This window comes from Stegostoma tigrinum, chromosome 16 (genome assembly GCF_030684315.1).
Source record: "Stegostoma tigrinum isolate sSteTig4 chromosome 16, sSteTig4.hap1, whole genome shotgun sequence".
NCBI lineage: Eukaryota > Metazoa > Chordata > Chondrichthyes > Orectolobiformes > Stegostomatidae > Stegostoma > Stegostoma tigrinum.
Window position 1 is genome coordinate 21590633 of NC_081369.1, and position 20855 is coordinate 21611487.

At 40.5% G+C, this 20855-nt stretch overlaps 1 protein-coding gene across 4 annotated transcripts in view; it reads right to left on the reverse strand.

The window, feature by feature from the left end:
* The window catches only part of slc6a2 (solute carrier family 6 member 2), a 166832-nt gene that overhangs the window by 69686 nt on the left and 76291 nt on the right, over positions 1–20855 (reverse strand). For all 4 annotated transcript variants that reach the window (XM_048546354.2, XM_048546357.2, XM_048546356.2 and 1 more), the window contains exon 6: positions 5682–5785. In XM_048546354.2, coding sequence (XP_048402311.1) covers positions 5682–5785 — 104 coding nt within the window. The remainder of the gene's footprint in view (positions 1–5681; positions 5786–20855) is intronic.

Below are 20855 nucleotides of genomic sequence, written 5' to 3' on the forward strand. Positions count from 1 at the left end.
TGAGGTCATCTAGTTCTTTCTTCAGGGCTGCAACAACCTCCTTCAGAAGCTGAATGTGTACACACTTTCCACAGCTATTGGAGCCAGAAGCTTCAGTGTTCCTGATCTCCCACATCATGCACGCAGCACACTGAGTCAGCTTGGCAGTCACCTCTTCAACAGTGGCGTAATCTCCTCACTGAGCCTCTTCACCAAAAACTCCTGAGCCAAAGGCTTGTACTTTACTCACCAAGCACTTCCCTCTACCTGGTTTTTTATGCTGTGAGTCTGTGAACTCTTAATTAGGTTAGAGGAGGCCCTACCGTGTAGGGCCTGGAGCCAAGAACACGCCTACTTAAATAGCACTCACCTACCTTCCCAACAGCCTCCCTGCTCCAACCTCATGTTCGCCCGGCTCCTGCCGCTCTCTACTGCAAAAAAGACCGCTGGCTTCAAGGTAAGTACTTAAATAGCACTCACTTACCTTCCCAACAGCCAACAGCCTGAAGAATACTGAAGCAAAGTATTCATTAAGGACCTACCTCCTCCGACTCCACACTCAAGTTCCCTCCACTATCCTGATTGGCCCTACCCTCAGTCCGGCATCCCCTTGTTCCTCACACAAGCACAGAACACCTTGGGGTTTTCCTTGATCCTACCCGCCAAGGTTTTCTCATACCCCCTTCTAGCTCTCCTAAATTCATTCTTCAGTTCCTTCCTGGCTACCTTGTAGGCCTCTGGAGCCCTGTCCAATCCTTGCTTCCTCAACCTTAAGTAAGTTTCCTTCTTCCTCTTGACTAGGTGTTCACATGTCTTGTCATTCAAGGTTCCTTCACCTTACCATCCTTTCTTTGCCTCAGGGGGATAAACCTATCCAGTGCTTGTAGCAACTGCTCCTTAAACAACCTCTAGATTTATATCGTGCATTTCCCTGAGAACATCTGCTCTCAATTAGTACTCCATAGTTCTTGCCTAATAGCATTGTAATCCCACTCCCCCCAATTAAATACTTTCCCATACCATCTGCTCCTGTCCCCCTCCATGACTATAGTAATGGTCAGGGAGTTGTGATCACTATCATTGAAATACCCTCCCACCGAGAGATCTGACACCTGGCCTGGTTCGTTGCCAAGCACCAAATCCAATATGGCCTCCCCTCTGGTCGGCCTGTCTACATATTGAATCAGAAATCCTTTCTGGACACACCTGACAAAATCTGCTCCGTCCAAACTATTTGCATTTAGGAGGTTCCAGTCAATATTAGGGAAGTTGAAGTCATCCTTGACAACAGCCCTATTACTTCTGCATCTTTCCAAAATCTGTCTCCCAATCGGTTCCTCAGTGTCTCTGTTGCTACTGGGGGTGGGGGTGGGGGGGGGTGGGGGGCGGTCTATAGAAAATTCCCAATAGTGATTGCTCCTTTCCTGTTTCTGACTTCCACCCATACTGACTCAGTAGAGAAACCCTCCTCGATGGCCTCCCTTTCTGCAACTGTGATACCATCCCTGATTCGCAATGCCACTACGCCACCTCTTTTACCTCTCTCCCTATTTCTTTTGAAATGTCTTTACCCTGGAACATCCACCAACCATTCCTGCCCCTGTGTTATCCAAGTCTCTGTAATGGCCACAACACTGTAGTCCCAAGTACTGATCCATGCTCCAAGTTCACCACCCTTATTCCTGACACTTCTTGCATTGAAGTAGACACACCTCAACCCGTCACACTGACTGCCACTTTGCCCTTCCAACTGCTTATCCTTCCTCTCAGATTTTGTGCTTGCTCTGTCTGTACACTGGCCACCCCATCTTCTGATCCTGTAGCTCTGGTTCCCAACCCTCTGCCAAACTAGTTTAAACCCTACAACAGTGAACAATTGGGTTCACCTTTCAACTGTTGCCACCAATGGGATGAAACTAGGGGTCAGGAAATAGAATTTGTGGTAGGGAACAAAAACAATGGCTTAAATCATCCAAATTACTTAACTGGAAGAAACTTCTGCTTATCCCTAACTCGATCTCAGAAAAGTAATCTGGCAATTGAGGGACAGTGGAGGAGTCGAGAGGGGGAGTGGTAAGATAGAGTGTGGTCTGTTGTCTTAAAACAGATGTGCATTCTTGGATGATGTTGCCAAAGTGCAGCATTGATTAGACAAAGAACAGAAAGGTGCTGAACATAGATTTTTGGAGTATACTGAAGTTAAAGGTAAGGATTAGTAGTGCTCTGTTAAACAATGGGATGTGTCATTCACCCAAAACTTCAATGATTGATGTTAAAAAGAATATGCACATTTCATGTTTTATGATGACGCAAACATGCAAAACATTCTTAACTACCAAGATAAGCACCATTGTAATGTATCAACTGATGGTTCAATATTGATTTGGATATAATCTCTGGCTCATTTGATGTTTTCAGCACATGAGGAGATCATCTGGCCTATTGAGTTCACACATTAAATATATAAATGTATTAATTCCATTTTCCAGCTTTTGGAGGCTGTGGTAATGCAGGTAAATATTCTTAACATGGAGCATTTCTGATTCAACTGCCCATTCAAACAGTGAGTTCCACACTCCTATCACCCTCACAGTGGAAAGAAAGTTTCCTCATCTTTTTTCTTAGTCTTTAATGTTTTACCTTAAAATCTATGCCCCTTGATTATTGGTCCGTCAACTGAGAAAAGTGCCTTCCTTTCCACCCTATCCTTATCCCCACATTCTTATACTTCAGTATCAGGTCACCTCTCAACCTCTGCTGCTGTAAGGGAAACACCCCAGCCTATCTAATCTTTCACTGTAGCTCAGGACCTGCAGTCCAGGCAGCATCCTGGTAAAACTCCTCTGTACCTTCTCTAGTGTAATCACATCCTTCCAATAATGTGGTGACCAGACCTGGCTATGACCAGTCCTTCAGTGGTGACCTAATCAGCAACTTATACAGTATTAACATAACCTTCTTGTTGCTGTATTCTGTGCCTTGACTAAGAAAGGCAAGTACCCTGTATGCCTTCTGAACCACCTTATCTAACTGTCCTACTATCTTCATGAAGCTGTGGATGTGCACACCAAAGTCCCTCTGGTCTTCAGTATTTTCCAGGGTCTTACAATTCAGTGAAGTCACTTGCCTTGTTACCCCTTCACAACAGCATTACCTCACACTTTCTGCTTGAATTCCACTGTGGCAGAATCAAGATGTAGTTCAATGTAACATTCAGATTTGAATATGTGAGGGTAAAGTCCAACAAAGCCCCAAAGGTCTATAGGACTGCCCTCTCCTGAGAGAGAGAGGTGACGGGTGGTGGTTTAACCCGAGGGTCACCACACATCAGCTGAGGGTCGAGGTTGAGAAGGTGAGACTTCATAGTAACTTCGGCCAGTGAGTTGGTGTCACTCCACATTGCAAACCATCTGCAAGGCAACTGGCTGACCAATGCCCACATTCGAATACAAGTGGGTGTTTTTTCTTAAATATCACAGTTTACTGAAATAAAAACAAATGATTTTCTCAGATATCAAAGTAGTTTCTGAAGCATTACGGGTGTCCATTAAAAAGTTACACAAGAAAAAAAGTAAAAGAATATAGTTTTTGAATTCAATTTGCAAATTTGTGAGGGGAAAAAAACCTTGAAATAGTGTCCACATTGTACTTGTTGCAATAGTTTCTTCTCCACTGTTATCAGACTTATGAATGGATCTCTTGTATATTACAGTTGATCTTTCTCTACACTTTCTGTATAGCACAACACTATATTCTGTATTCTGCTCTCATACCCTGACGTACTTACGTATGATATGACTTATCTGGTTAGCACGCAAAACAATATTTTTGCTTGTATCTCAGTACATGCAACAATAATAAATCAAATCAAATCAAATTAAGCCTATGACATGATAAACAAAATATTCTACCTATATCAAGGTAAACTTCCAATTCCTGAGGCAGTTTTAGGACCAGGATAAATCGTAAATGGAATTCAATTGAATAAAGGTTGTTTTGCAATTTCTGAGTGAGATTTATTTCCAGAATGCAGCCATGAAACAGAAAGAGAGTACTGATACTGCCACAGACTCTGCACCCCTCAATTAACTACTATTGCCAGCAAAAGATCCTGTACAAGATTAAATAATATTAATTTCTACTGTCTGGTCAGTTAAGTCAAAAATTAACACGTAAAGTTTGGACAAAAGAAAAAGCTGACACATTTTTTGCATTAAAAGTAGTTTATCTTTTGACCTAAAACCATGTTTTATATAATCTTTTCACTGTCAAATGAATAAAATGACACAACAGCCTTCATAAAAGGTTCTGCATCTTTTAAGGGATTATAAACAATTCAACATTTGCAGGTGAGGGGCTAGTATCTTATGTTAATATACATATTTGTATAAACATATAAACAGACATATAAGTATGAGAGAAGAACTAATGTCTTTGTATTGTTCTGAAGATTCTTTACTTTTTTTGTGGATTCATGGTCAAAAGATTGTGCACAGTAGTTAATTTGGAGAGCTGAGAAGATATCTTATAATTTTAAAGACAGGTTACTGGAAAACCACCTGGAAATAACATGGTTTAAGCCAAGATTGCTACCTGCTGGATTTTCTGGGAATCACCTATATGTTTGTGACCATCAAGAGCGATGGCTATTTAATATTGTGTCCCAACTAAATTCCCAACAACCTGCAGAGAGAGGGAGGAGCTCCCCAGTTCATCCTCTGCCTTTCTGCGAAAACCTTTTTGAGGGTTCAGTGTATGAATAAATCCAGCCATTCTCTGAAAAAGTCCTCTGAAAAGAGTTTGTCTCAAAGATTTCTGGAGGATATGTCTCTGCAAAGGTCCCAGAAACAACTGCCAGCTGTTTCCATGCAAACACCTGTTTACATGTGTCAGGACAGTGGCTGAAAGCCTTCTGGAACATTTCATAGAATTTTTTTTTCTTCAGAAACTACCAGTTATTAGCCAAAGTGTTTTTTTCCTTCAAAATTAATGTTTGCTCACAATGTTCTTTCATTTTCTTTTATTTGCAGGAGCGTATTTAGAAGGGGAAATATTTAGAATTTCATATTTCAAACTATTTATCAGTCAAATTTTCATCAAACAAGTCTCTTTTTTATAGTAAGTTAATCATTTTGCTGATTATTAAGTAAATCTGTTTGCTGGACCTTTTTATTCTAAACTTAATATAGACAAAATATATAATTGGCCATAAAATAGCAACTGAATAAAGTATTTAATGTATATTGACCACTGAAAAGGTGAAACCAGAGAGAAAGGGGTTGAATTCCTCCAACCTCAGCTGTAACATTATTCAAACACATCTACAAATAATCTACAGGATTTCCTTCACAGGTCTAATGATTATTTTTGGGTGTTTATGTTTTGTGTTCCATGATTTGAACAAGAAAATTTCACAATTCTTCACACTGAGTAATGTGCATGACTAAACTACAAAGCAATTGAGAGTATTGAGATAAACAAACTTTGGGCATAACACGTTGTGTGTGCACAGATTGGTATTTGTTCAGTTTTCACCTTTGACTATGTAGATAATCTGTTTTAAATTCAGATTATGGAAGCGAAAAATAAAGAAAGAATCAAAGGACAGGAAACATTCTATGCATATAATCAAGCAGAAACTCAAGGTGCAAGAATTTACTGCGACCCACGGTAACTTTTTGTAAGAATACCCTGAGCCTTACCGGTAGCAGTTGTTATCAAATTTGTTATAACTGGCAAATGCAATTATAACTCCAAATCCAGCACCAAGGGAATAAAAGATCTGAGTTGCTGCATCAATCCAGACCTGCAGAGACGAGGGAAATATACTTTTCATTCATCAAGCCCAGAGAACATTTTATAAGCATTCCACATGCAAAGAGAAACTGTACATTGTTCTTTCAGTGATATTTAATCTTTTTCATATGATTCTTTTAAATATCATTTCAAAATCTTTACTATTATCAATGTTTACACTTCTTCAGCAATGCCATTCTGTTTGAGATGACAACATTTTATTGCTGATCAACATCACCAATTGCTTCATTTTTGTTCAAGTGCAAACAATTACTTACATTTAACCTGGTAAAATATGTCAGAAGATACAAGATGATCAGCAAGTTAGAAACTGGCAGCTCACGTCTGGCCTTGCATTTAATTCCTCCCCTTATTTCCTATTTTATGGTGATAAGGGCCGAATGCGAAATTAGTTAGAGATAGTGAAAAGTTCATGGATTTAGAAAATTTGAAAACAAACAAATGTCATATTGTTCCTGTAGAGGGTGCTGCTCTGTCATTGGGGATGAGCCCAAACTCTTGTGGGTATAATCTCGGCAGCTTGATTTTACACCTGGCTGTGTAATATGTGCTGCTTGACATTAAAGCCTTCTACTCCCCCTCATCTTAATGAGTACTTGAGAAAATAATTAAAAGAAAGTATGCAAGGCATTTTCCAGAAAGGAACTGTCGTTTCGGAGCCAAGAGAAAAGACTTACAGGAGATAACCAAATGTGTTGAATGAGGCATGTTTCACAGCAGCCTTTGAGATGGAAAAAGATGCAGAAAAATAACAGAGTTTCAGAGGAAGAGCTCCAATATGTGAATGTTCATATATGGATGAAAGCCAAGGGTGAATCAAAAGGAAGAGAAATCCAAAGGGTGCAAAAGTTTGGAAAGCAAAAGAATCACTGAGGGATGATTGAAGAAATAAAGAGTGATGTTTATAAACAAAAATGAGATTTTAGACTTGGTTGCATTTAGATTTGTGGAACCACTGAGGTTAGTGACAGCAGTGCAGATAGAGCGTCAGGATGTGACAACAAATTTTAGACAGATTGAAATTTATGTCGTGTAGAGTTCGCTATGTGATGTTGGGTTTGAATGTGCAGAAAGGTCAGGGTGATGTAGTGGTGGAAGCTGTCAGGATTGCACAAATGGAATTCATTGGTTATGTGACAAATACCAAAATCAAAGCAGAACTCAGGATCAAAACAGGCCATCAAGATTGTGCACCATCAGATTCAATCCAAGTGAGCAGCAGGAGAGGGAACCGATTAATTAATGACTTTACACCGAAGAAACATTCAGAAAAAGCCCAAACAGTTGTACACTAGACACTACAAGTCCAGAAATATAGGTGGATGTTATTTGTAATATAGCACAAATCATTATCTATTATAAGCTTGGCTATCCTATTGTTGGATTTGATTAACAGCAAACTGGAAGATTGACTGAAGTCTATTCAAATCATATGATATTTTATAGTGACTCACTTTCCAAAAGAACTACTTTATTGTATGTGTGTACGAAGCCAGGTTTTTTTGTCTATTCCACATTAGTTGGCTAGAAATATGGGAAAAATAAGTATCACAAATCAGGAACCACTGACTTATTACATCTACCATCTGCACCCTTTCTGACTCCCTCTCTCTCTCTCTCTCTCTCTCTCTCACACACACACACACACACACACACTCCAACGGCCTACCTGAAGAGATGACTGTTTATTTTTAAACTTTGAAAAGACTGGAAAGAGGAATCCTCCATGTTGATATACCCTCTCCCTCACTTGCCTCTAATTGCAGCCTGCTGCTGAGGGCCCACCAAACACAGTAACAATACCACTCCACTACTATAGCTCAAGATGCTATCGTCAGGTTTTCTGATGCTGATTATTGAAGAGATACAAAACTAACCACTTCCTAAATAAAAATGATTTCTCTGGACAATAGAAATATTGAAAATGATTGAATCCATAGACTGGTGCTTATCATCAGTTTACCCCACCTAATTGTATGAGAACAAATGCTTCAAAATAGGGTTAGATGACAGAGACCAAAGGTTCATTTAAGGGCAGAGGCATGTGCCAATGCTCTAACAGCCACACATCAAAGTTCTTTTCTGGAAATCTAATTTTCCTCCTCATTCCCAACCCCAGTCTTTCTGTGGGTCGGGAACACATAGGGTTTGAACCATGGTTGAGGGTGGGTTCCTCAATTCCACTCACCCTTTTCATCCAGTGCTGTTAGGTTTTGGAGGCTCATTAAAAGCACACCAGGTTCAAGAGTTTACAAAGAAAGTGGAGACCCTGCTGAGGAATCATTGGCATTCTAAAATAACTTCCTTTTTCCTCATATCCTCAAAATGTCACTGTTGAGTTATATTATCAAGGAGATATTTTTAATGCAGTCATTTTCAATATTAATGATAATGTATTTGATGGAGGCTGCTTTTGGGAATGAGTAGCTTGTTCTTTTTCCCAAGAAATGCAAAATATTTTCCTTTGCATGTCTTCAGAAGACTGTACATATTGTTTGCAGGACGAGTGCCTGTGGAGGATACATGGAATTTCTGGATGTGAGTTTGCTCGCTGAGCTGGAAGGTTAGTTTTCAGATGTTTCGTCACCATTCTAGGTAACATCATCAGTGAGCCTCCAATGAAGCGCTGGTGTTATGTCCCGCTTTCTGTTTAGGTTTCTTTGGGCTGGTGATATCATTTCCTGTTCTTTTTCTCAGAGGATGGTAGATTGGCTCCAAATCAACGTGTTTGTTGATGGAGTTCTGGTTGGAATGCCATAGAAAGCGGGTCATAACACCAGCGCTTCATCGGAGGCTCACTGATGATGTTACCTAGAATGGTGACGAAACGTCTGAAAACTAACCTTCCAGCTCAGCGAGCAAACTCACATCCAGAAACTCAACCTGAGCTACAAATCTTCTCAAAACTCGATACATGGAGTGGCAGGTGTAGGGTGTGATGGGTGAGGTTTCGGGGAAGGAGGATCTTTAAGCAATGTTAAGAGGTGCACTGATGTTGGCAAGACCAAACTGAGCCTTCGTAACAGACCCCTCTGCACCTGCACTCATTCTTCAATAGGGTCACAGCTTACAAACTGTACTATGAACTTGAAATGTGGGGAAATGTTGGGAAAGGGGGGGAAATGTCTCAGGCAATGTTGCAAATCAGTCAAGTGTGCAATTTATGAACCACAAAATGGCCTGACTTGCAAATACTCTCGAGCAAAATGCAGTCCTATGTTTGAGGAGTAAATATTGATGACAATTTAGGCCTTGGGGCTATCTTTTAACTTAATAAATCAGATAGATAGATTGCATTACAAGTTCTGTGTACATAATGAACAGGTTATACATTAGCAACTATGCAAGGCTTTTAACTGAATCAGTGTTTAAGTTGAAATTATTGTATATTAAGAGCAAGATACAACATCCGTTTGCCTTCAAGGTTAATGAACCAACAGCTGATTTATGTTAAAATCTCGTGTACTGTAGATAACTGAACCTCTGAAGAGCATTACCTTTACAGGCTGAAAACATCAACAAAGTAAGTTACAAAGACCAGATGCTTAGGAGTTATTCCATAACATACTGTTCTCTTGTTCCACCTCTTTCATCAATGTATCACTAGTACAGCGTGACTCTTTCATGACATTGCCCAGATGAAGCAATTTTCAATATGTTGCCAAGAAGCAAACTGTCAAACAAAAGCAATCACAGCCAATTTGGTCAACTTGTGCAGATGAACCTCCAGGCCTTCACGTGATGACACTAATTGTCTAGCACACTGATTGTAGAAGGGGTTAGTGCCTTCTTTTCAAGTTATGGCAAGAATTATACAGTCAGCAGGGCGCTGCCTCAATTGAGACAATGCCAAGGTTCATCAAGTCAAACAAAGTGAAAAAGTAACAGATTCAAAAATCTTGGACCGTAATAGATAACAACATTATTCTGGCACAGGCAATCACGAGTGAAATCTGGACTATGGACATAGTACAGCAGTCTGTCTCATTAATTTCTCCACTTGTCATTTATACAACAACTTATTGGCTTGTATTTCTGTTTGTTGATTTTACTGTTGCAAGTTGCCAAAAATTGGTCAAACTAATGTAAAGGGTCAAGGACTTCTAAAAACAAATGACCATACACATAATTTGAGCTTCACTATCTTGAACGTTGTTTAAAAAAGAAAACATGGTTTTAGAAGTCAGCCCCACCCTCAAAACTGGCCACAATCTCCAGAACCAATTAGTGAAATTAAAGAGAAAAATAGCTTATTTATTTGTCCAGTGGTCATGAAAGATACATGCCAAAGCACCTTACAGCCAATGAAGTGCTTTTAAAGTGTAATCACTGTTATGACTTAGTAAGTTCAACTTTCAATATGCAGACAACAAGTTTCCAGAAAGACAGATGTGATGATAACCAGACGATCTGTTTTTGAGATGGTGATCAAGAGGTAGATATTGGCCAAGACAACAGGGATGCTTCCCTGCATTTTGTTGAAACAGGGTCATGTGATGTTTTACTAAGAGAATGGGCTGTTTAAAATCTTCTCCAAAGAAAGTACAGTATTCACTCAGTATGACAGCAGTGTTAACTTTGTTTTTTTTTCTACTCAGGTCATGGGAATATTGGGAAGATCAAAACTATTGTCTTTTGGTCCTTCCAACAATCTTTGTTCTTTGACCACAATTTTCCTTCTCTTCCATGGCAGATGTTCAGTCAGACTTTGTGTACCCTTTATCTGTTTGACCTCAAGATGAGCTTCCAACCACATGCCCACTCCATCACCAAGACTATTGACTTTTAACTCTGACATTATCCAATAATGACTCTCACTTAAAATAATTATGCTTGAAATAGATCATTCTACCATTTTAGAATCTTCATTTTTATTTAAAAATTTCTTCTTGGATACATTATTTCACATCTGCATAACGTTTTCAAGTTCTTCAAGCCTTTGAGATCTTTCTACCAATCCAATTTTGGTCGCTGTTATTTCTACAGCTTTAATACTTTCATCTTTAACGGCCATATCTTGGTCCTCAACTTGAGATTTCCACCCCTTAGTTTCTGTCTTTTTACCATTCTTCTTTACTTCTTTGAACCTTCGACTTCTCATGGTTATTTATCTGCCCTGATCTCTCCTTTATCGACTCAGTTTCAAAGTACAAACTATATTTGTTCTATTCGATAATTTTACACACCATTATCCAAAAGAATTGTTGATATTTGAATCAGTACTTCTCTTTGGGCCCACAAATACCAGGCAATAATAATCTTAAACATAAAACAATCTAACCATCGCCACTTGACCCACAATGACTTTACCATATAAGAAGTCCACACTATCAAATCCTATGGCTTACCATTGACCAAAACCCAAACTGTACTAGCCACATGAATACGTTGATTACTAGGAAAGGCCAGAGACCGAGGATTCTGCAGTGGATAACTCATCTCCTGTCTTCTTGATGCTTGTCCACCAATGACAATGCACACATCGGGATGCAATGGAATAATTTTCTGAATGGATGCAGTTCAATTAATATGCAAGAATCTCAACACTATCCAAGGTGAAGCAGCCTGCTTGATTTTCCCCTGATCCACCACAGTCAACATTCATTTCTCCATCATCCACACAGTGGGAGCAGCGTCACCACCTATAAGATATACAGCAGTAACTCACTAAGACCTCTTTAATCAAATCTGTGACCTCTACCACCTGGAGCAAGAAGGGCAGCTGATGCATGGGAATGCCATGACCTGAAGTTCCCTTCCAAGCCTCTTACTACCCTGACTCGGATCTATTTCTGGGTCAAAATTCTGGAACTCCTTTCCAACCAGCACTGTGGGTGCCTGTACACAGTAAAACTGCAGCAGTTCAAGAAAGTCAATCACCGCCACCTTATACAATACAATTAAGGATGGGCAATAAATATTGGGTTAGCTAGAAATCCCACAATTGCTGTGGATGAATAGAAAATGTATTCCATTGCATAGTGATTCCAAACTGGTGTGCTTTGCATTATCTACAGCCCACCCTGTACTATTTTATTCTAAAACGTAGCTCAGCGGAAGATTATTGTCTCCCTTTCATTTGTGTTGTCAGCCAATGGAAGTATAATTTAATACCAATGTGCCACCTCTGTACAGGAGGCCTTCAGAAAGCTTAGAAAGTTTTATTCTTTCTGGGATCACAGCGTCCTGCAAAGAAGATGCAGTACCTCTTTGTGACATTCATCCATATGGTTTCCAACACATGGGAGAAAAATATAGAGACTCAAGTTTATTGATGAAGCTTATTATCCCTTAAATGGCCTTAAGTGTGAAGCATTACGACTTATGTAATCGATTTTTAAAAACAAAATCAATCCTCTGAAACAGAGTATTGCAAATTGGCTTTCACAACTCTCATGTAGACCATACAGCCCATTGAACCTGTTCCCCTGTTAAGATAGATTATCGGTCCCTTTCTGCATTTACCCACCTCCATTTCAGAATGAGCCTAACAAAATTATATTTTTTCTTACAAGTCTCAATTGATCTAAGCCTCAGAAGCTTTTATGGAGTGTGTTCTACAGTTTAATCACATTTTGGTTCATGATCACCCTAAAGTCTAGTTTTCATTGTAAAACTTATGTCTCATATCAAATATAACCCACTGACAGCACAAGACTTATTCAGATATCAGAGTCATCCTGTCAATGGCAACAAAAATCAGAGAATGGGAACAGTCTAATAAGATTATTTCAAGGTGACATCCTCGCAAGTTAGCTAAAATTTCTAATGCAGCAAGATAACCATGGCTGCATCACTGGATGCCTCCTATTATCTAGTGTAACCACTTAAAATACAGTTTTCCCTAGAAGAATTAATGCAAACATAAATATTGCAGATACATTAATTATAACTGACTTGCAGCATAGATTGTGCCATTAAGTGTATCACATTTAGACATATTGCTATGTTTTTATGTATTATCGTCAGCAAGTGAATATCCAAGTGATCAAAACTTCTCGTAAAGTTTCAACATTTGACAAAGAATGTGCTTTAAAATTATTTGATAGGCAAAAGCAAAAGCTGTTCATTCTGACCAGTTATCCCACAATCCAAACAATGAAAAAATTCACTTGGGCTTGAACTTTAAATGCTTTCTTGGACGCTGGCCGAGATTTTACATTAAGAATAATGGTGAAATTGTCATTTGTCATTATTATGGAGTATGCGAAACAACAATTTCCAGCATACACACAAGCACATCTTACAGCAGAGTATAGAAAGTGCTGCTTAGTATGTTTTGCTCTTCTGGAAGCTGCAGTACTCCAGTGTTAAAATCCATGTAAGGACATTAGGTTACTCCGTTCACCTACTAGTTACCCACCAAAATACCAGAAAAAGATAAAGCTGGTGCATTCAGCTTTAATAAAATTTTTAACAATTTTGTAAGTCATAATGATCACCAGACAACCCTGCTGTCCCCTAATATTATGAGCCTAAATCTCTTTCCACCAGTGTTTAATTATTGCATATTTTTTCAAAACAAAAATTATTTTCAACTTTATTTTTCTGTTTCTTGAATTACTCTCTCCCATCATTCCATCTTTCTTTCCCTCCTTTTACTTAACTTGTCATACACAATTTGACAACTAAAATTCTAGTTTGTATTTGTTAGTTTAGATGTAGAAGCCTCAATCTGGGTTCATCCAACCAGTTTGTTGAAAATCCTCACTGTTGCATTCTATGCTCATATCAACCATGGTGGCTCAGTGGTTAGCACTGCTGCCTCACAGTGCAAGGGACCCAGGTTTGAATTCACCCTTGGGCAACTGACTGCATGGAGTTTGGACATTCTCCCCGTGTCTGAATGGGTTTCCTCCAGGTGTTCAGGTTTACTCCCACAGTACAAAGATATGCAGATGAGGTAAATTGCCCATAGTGTTCAGAGATGTGTAGATTTCGTGAGTTATACGGGAATGGTTCTGGGTGGGATGCTCTGAGGGTTGGTTGGACTTGGTCGGTTGAAGGGCCTGTTTCCGCACACTGTAGGGATTCTAAGAAACCAGAGTTTCCTTTAAAGGATGCTGAATTAGAAATAGTCTTGTGTAGCTGTAAATTGCCACTCAAAAGCCCATGGAAGGTCTGTGCAGTCTAAGTGTGCTAAGTAGTGAGCACTGTTCATTCAACACTGATTGCAATATCCAAGTTACTGAAGTGAATATTAACAAAGATGTTGAAAGAGGAACTTGATTGTTGACAACATTTGCCTGAAGATTTTTTGGTTTTTATTCATTTAAATTGTTAGAGGTAACAGAAGCAATTATGTTTGAATTAATATTAACTAGAAAACTTATGTTAAACTTGGACAAAACCTCAATTAGGCCACCACTGTAAATACATTTGGTCTCCATATTATACATAGAATTTACAGGCTTTGCAAAAAGTGCGAAGGCATTTCCAAAAATGCTAAAGAGTTGAGACATCGTGCCTATTGAACAAGAACAGATTACCTTTTCAATGTCTTTAATAAATAAATCCTGCCTTTGCCACCAACCATGCTCAGCCGACAGCAACATGCTGTCCAATTGTACAATGCAGAGAGCAAATTGCACAGCAATACTTTATCAACCATCACGTTGTCCAGAATTACTCAAAGTATTAATCCCTGTAGCTACTTATGAAGAATATGGCACAATCTCAAAAATGCAATCAAAAACACATTCAGACTAGGCAGTAACTCCACAATAAATCTGCCCTGGGAAACATACACAAAAAACACGTAAGATATCACAAGCAGTAATCACAGTAATTTTTAATCTTCCATTTCTGATGTGAATGTTACATAATAATGTGATATTATGCTAAATCAAGTGGGATAATCACAAACAATTTAGTACTTAGTAGTAAATTAAAATGTTATAAATGAACTGGATTGTGATTGGATCAATATTCAGGTTTCCTAATTCATTTAAGCAAGACTCAAGCAGAATTTTACATTAATGATTTGTAATTTTTGGGCATTTCAACAAACTAGTCCTGTGTTGTTGCAGACTGTCAAGTCATTTACATTGAAATTAATCTTGTTTCCATTAGTTGCTAGTTTGTTATCTCTGAGCTGAAATGAGCTACGGTTATTTTTTTAAAGCTTTTTTTTTAAAAACTGAATTGATCTTTTGAAGAGATTACCTGAAGGCAAATTCTGTCAAAGTTTATCTGGTCAGACACCATTCTCCACCCCCACCCCCCACCTTGTCTTGTCTTGTCTTAGACAAAATGCTTTATAAAACTGTTGACAGTGAAATGGATAGAATGGGCATTAAAACTGCTCCTGTCTTTATGATGGTTTTCTACTAACTGAGCTGCTTTGTGTATTTCATTTGACAAAGTTTAAAATGAAAGTCTGACATTAAATCAGAAACTGCTGGAAATACACAATCATTTTACTTCTGATATTTTTCTTCAGATCCTTCCATTGAAGGTTTCTCCTGTGCTGTGACTTTGCTGAAATTCCAGTGTATACTTTATTCACATTTAAGTTTAAAAATATACTTGTTAATGATACTATTGAGTATTAAGGTTGCCAGCATGTAAACACAAGATCACCTTGTCGTAATGCCTTTCAGCATGAACCTACAATGCAAGCTTTCTCACTTGGTACAGTGAAGTTGAATACATTCCTGCCTCTGAGCTTCAGAAACTGATTTCAAAATGTAAACTGTGTTTAGAACAAGAGACAGGAGGAGCTACTGATGCACCGGGATAACACGGTGTGAAGCTGGCCAAGCAGCAAGAAAGCAACTGGAAAGCTTGATGTTTCAGGTTGGGATGCTTCTCCAGAAATGGGGGAGGGGAAGGGGATTCTGAAATAAATAGGGAGACAGGGGGTAGGTGGATAGAAGATGGATAAAGGAGAAGATAGGGTTAGAGGAGGCAGGCAGGTTAAAGAGATGGAGTTAGAGCCAGTGAAGGTGAATGTAGGTGGGGAGTTAGGGAAGGGATAGGTCAGTCCAGGGAAGACAGTCAGGTCTTGGAGAGGCAGGATGAGATTAGTGGGTAGGGGATGGGGGTGGGGCTTGAGGTGAGAGGAATGGTTAGGGAGGTGGGGACTAGCTGGGCTGGTTTTGGCATGTGGTTGAGGGAGGGGAGATTTTGAAACTTGTGAAGTCCACATTGGTACCCTTGGACTGCAGGGTTCCCAAGCAAAATAGGAGATGCTGTTCCTGCATCTTTCGGGTGGCTTCGTAGTGGTAATGCAGGAGGCCCAGGATGAACATGTCGTCTGAGGAGTTGGGGAGGGGGGTGGAATTGAAATGGTTCATGACTGGGAGGTGTAGTTGTTTATTGCGAACTGAGCGTAGCTGTTCCGCAAAGTGGTCCCCAAGCCTCTGCTTGGTTTCCCCGATGTAGAGGAGGCCACAATGCTCACCTGCACATCTGTTAATGTGATATACTGTATCCGCTGTACCTACGCTCAGTTCGCAACAAACATCTACACCTCCCAGTCACGAACCATTTCAATTCCCCCCCACCCCAACTCCTTGGACGACATGTCCATTCTGGGCCTCCTGCATCGCCACAATGACGCTACCCGAAAGATGCAGCATCTCATATTTCGCTTGGGAACTCTGCAGCCCAAGGATATCAATGTGGACTTCACAAGCTTCAAAATCTCCCCTCCCCCGACCACATGCCAAAAACCAGCCCAGCTAACCCCCGCCTCCCTAACCATTCCTCCCACCTCAAGCCCCACCCCATCCCCTGCATCCCCCCCGACCTGACCTACCCCTTCCCTAACTCGCCACCTACATTCACCTTCACTGGCTCTAACCCCACCTCTTTAACCTGCCTGTCTCCTCTCACCCTATCTTCTCCCTTATCCATCTTCTATCCGCCTCCCCGTCTCCCTATTTATTTCAGAATCCTCTTCCCCTCCCCCATTTCTGAAGAAGGGTCCCGACCCGAAACGTCAAGCTCTCCTGGTCCTCTGATGTTGCTTGGCCTGCTGTGTTCATCCAGCTTCACACCGTGTTATCTGTGTTCAGAACAAGTTGTTTGGTTATTTTATCAGTGCAGTGTTGCCTCGATGAGCCATTTGTAAGATCTGTACTACTCAGGCTATCTTTTTCTCTTTTGGCCTTGCTTAAAGAGGCATTCCTCTTCCAAAGGCAAGAGAGGAAACTGCTTAGGAATATTTAGAACATTGGCAAAGCAAAACCAGCTGCACTCTTGAAGTGCCAGTAAGTCTTTTACTTTTCTAACTATATTCACAGTTTGGAAAATCTTACGAAACACCAAGTGACATAGGAGCAAAATCATGTGAGTAACTATTAATAGGATGGACAATGAAGTGTGTCAGTATAATTCAATGTCTGAATTGCAGTTTATCTTTCATAAGTGTTCTTACCAAAACAAATGGGGCCAGAATTTGCTTTCACAACAGTGGCAAACTAATAGTAACAGGTACACCAACTTCACATAAGAAACAGATGTGTGCCTAATCACGAAAATCCAAAAGTTGCTGCCTCTGCTACTTTTGTTTCATGAAAATAGCAACTTGTCCTTTCAGCTCACATGCTTTCTTTTATGAGAAGAACTTGCAGTATTTGTCCATTAATTGCCCATTAAACTTGTCACAGACAATTAGGTCCTGTCATTACAAATGAATGTACTAATTTACTGACATAGCAGTTTGTAATGGCTGCCGATCAATCTCCTTGGCACTGGACATTAGCTGTTATAAGTAGGCATAGAAAGTGACAGATCTTTCCTAATAGGTTCAGAAATCAGTAGTCAGAACGTGACGACAGGATAGATTCAGAGCCATCACCTACCAAACCAGGCCCTAGGTGAGAGAAGAAGTGGGGTGGATGTCAAGCCTGGCGAGTTAGAAGCACTGCCTTCATTCACTGGGATGTCAGTCCTATGCTGTGGGTAAATATTAGATTCTCTAGTTGTTACCAACACCATCTCCATATCCCATGTTCCTCAATTATCCAAAGGCTTCCCTGAAGCCCAGATTCATCATCCAAAATCTGTCTCCATATCTACTCACTCAATATCTCTCTATGGACAGAATGCATGAGTCCTATGTAACTATGCTGAAGAATCTTTGAAATGCCCATGCAATAAATACTCATCGATTAAAACCAGATTAACTGGGCTGTTCCTCTTACATGCTAAAGAAAACATCAAATACACAGACATTCAAACACCCCCTTAAAAAACACCCTCTTTTTAAGCACTTATAAGTCTATTAAGCAGTGATTGAAAAACATCTTAGTCCTATGAACAGCATATAAAGTCATTATCAAAGCAAAGATCACAGATGTATTCACAGCTGTGTGAACAACCCTTGCAGAGCAAAATTCCTCAGTAAGGTTTGAAACTATGTCTAGCATCCATAATAGTACTCTGGTGCACAGCAGTATAAGCAAATTCTCCAGCACTCAATTCAACTGTGTTTTGAAGTTCCCTGAACAATGATCATCTGTTCCTTCTTTCAAAGGCTCAACAGATGTATTTTAAAAGAAGTCAGGAAACTGTTCAAGTTTTATTTTTCTAAGGCTCAAGTGATATCTGGCCTTTAAATCAATGTAAAAATTAAAGGACAGAACACAGCACGCAACACACAAGAACAGTTGATTCTCAATATAACAGAATGTAGAGGAGGAGTGCAAAAAGTAGCATCTACACAGTGCTGATCAATTTAATAGTTAAGTACCTTGCACAGACAGAGGCCTACAATCAATCACTGCATTAAAGATGTATCATGTAGCATCTAATTATGACATTTAATATTGGAAAGACCTTTTAAACTCACGTGAAAAAAATTCAAAAGCGCACAACAGACTTGCCCCAAAGTTCATGAACTGTCTGATCTGATGGGTATAGGCTTCAGGACCCTATTACCTCAATGAAAACTCTGGAAAATTCACAATTGAGGTCAGTGTTTAAAAGTCTGAGCGTGATGTCACTGAGGGTGCATCATGTTGTAACCTGCTCTGATCAAAATAGTGGCTGTCAGGAATCTAATGGGAAATTTGAGTTTCTCTGCTTTTGATTACTGAATACAGGTTTGTTGTCACAAAACTCAATCTCAATCTTTCCTCGAGGTTTTAAATAGAACACGTCATTTATTTTTCTCACTTGTCATTTTCTTACCTGTCTCAATTGATCTAATCTTTCTTTGCCTTGCTTCATATTTCTTCCTACACTAGAACTGTCATTTAAATTACTGGTTCTACTTGAAGATAGCAAAAACTGCAGATGCTGGAGTCAGAGGAACATAACAGGTCAGGCAGCACCAGGGGAGCAGGAAAGTCGATGTCTCAGATTTACACCCTTCATCAGGACTGGGAGGGGGAAGGGAGCTCAGAAATAAATAGAGGTGGGGGGGGTGGGGTTGGAGGAAAGGAGGTTGGATGCAGGTAGGGTTTTGTGCAGATAGGTCATGGGAAGAGTGAGGCAGGTAGGGGAGATAGAACAAGGACAGGTTATGTCAGGTCAAGGAGGTGGGGACGAGAGGGAGAGTTGGACATGGGATGAGGCCGGGGGTAGGGAGATTTTAAAACTAGTGAATTCCACGTTTAGGCCAATGGGTTGTAAGCCCCCGAGGTGGAATATGAGGTGCTGTTCCTCCAGTTTATGAGTGGTGTCATTGTGACCCTGGAAGAGGACCAGAATGGACATGACATCAAGGGAGTGATAGGGTAAACTAAAATGGTTGGCAACCAGAAGGTGTTGATGATTATAGCTTAGAGACTGCTGATGCTGGGCAAAACAGTCACTGAGTCTGCGCTTGGTCTCACCGATGTAGAGGAGACCACATCAGGAGCAACAGATACAGTAGACCAGGTTGGAGTACACACAGGTGAATCCCTATTGGATTTGGAAATATTGTTTGGGGCCTTAAACAGAGGTAAGAGGGGAGGTGTAGGGGCTGATGTAGCACCTGCTGTGGTTGCAGGGAAAGGGGCTGGGTGCGGTGGGAAATGTGGAGCGGATGAGGGAGTTGTGGAGTGAGTGGTCCCTGTGAAAGGAAGATGGGTTGGGGAGGCAAATATCTCTGTGATGGTGGGGTCAGATTGCAGGTGGTGAAAATGGTGGAGGATGATGCGCCGGAGGTTGGTGGGGTGAGATGTGAGTTTTAGGGTGGCTCTGTCCTTATTGTTGTTGGGGGGAGGGTGTTTGGACGGCAGAAGTGTGGGTAATGCAAGAGATGTGGTTGAGGCATTACGAATCATTGGAGCTGGGATAGTACAGTCCTTGAAGTAGGAGGATGTCTGGGAGTGGAATGCTCCATCCTGGAAGCAGATGCGGTGGAGGGGAGGAATTGGGAGTGTGTGATTGCATTCTTACAAGAGGGCAAGCGAGAAGAGGTGTAGCCAAGATAGCTATGGGAGTTGGTGGGTTTGAAATAGCTGCAGAATCGGTTTCTGGAGATGGTGACAGATGGTCCAGATGGTGTTAGTAAAGTTAATGAACTCTTCAACCTCACCATGGGAGAATAAGGAAGTGCTGATACAGTCATAAATGTAGTGGAGGAAGAGATCTCACTTTCATTCCCCAGTACCCACATATCAATGAATTCTGTAGAACGAATTCCTAAATGTCAAACTCTTCACACTACATCTCCACCCCCGCACCTACTTCTTTGACCAGGAGTCCAGCCCACCTTCTGCAGACCTCTTCTCCAGCCTCCAACAAATTCCATCCCCCTGGGCACCACCCCACGGCCTCCCACTTTCCCTTGATCTCTTCATCTCCAACTACCATTACCACATTGATCACCCTCATCTTTCCATCTCTCTCACTCACTCGAAACTCTCCCCTACAAAATGTGCAGCCATCCACTCCAACCCCAACCTCACCATAAGACCCACTGATAAGGGGAAAGGGGCACAGTGGTGGTATGGTGTACTGACCTCTATATCATGGACGCCAGGTGCCAACTCTCCAACACCTCCTCCTACCCCTCCCTTGTTTATGACCCCATCCTAATCACAAAACCATCAATTCCCGGACCGTCAATACCTCAGGAGACGTCCCACCTATAACCTCCAACCTCATCATTCCCCAAC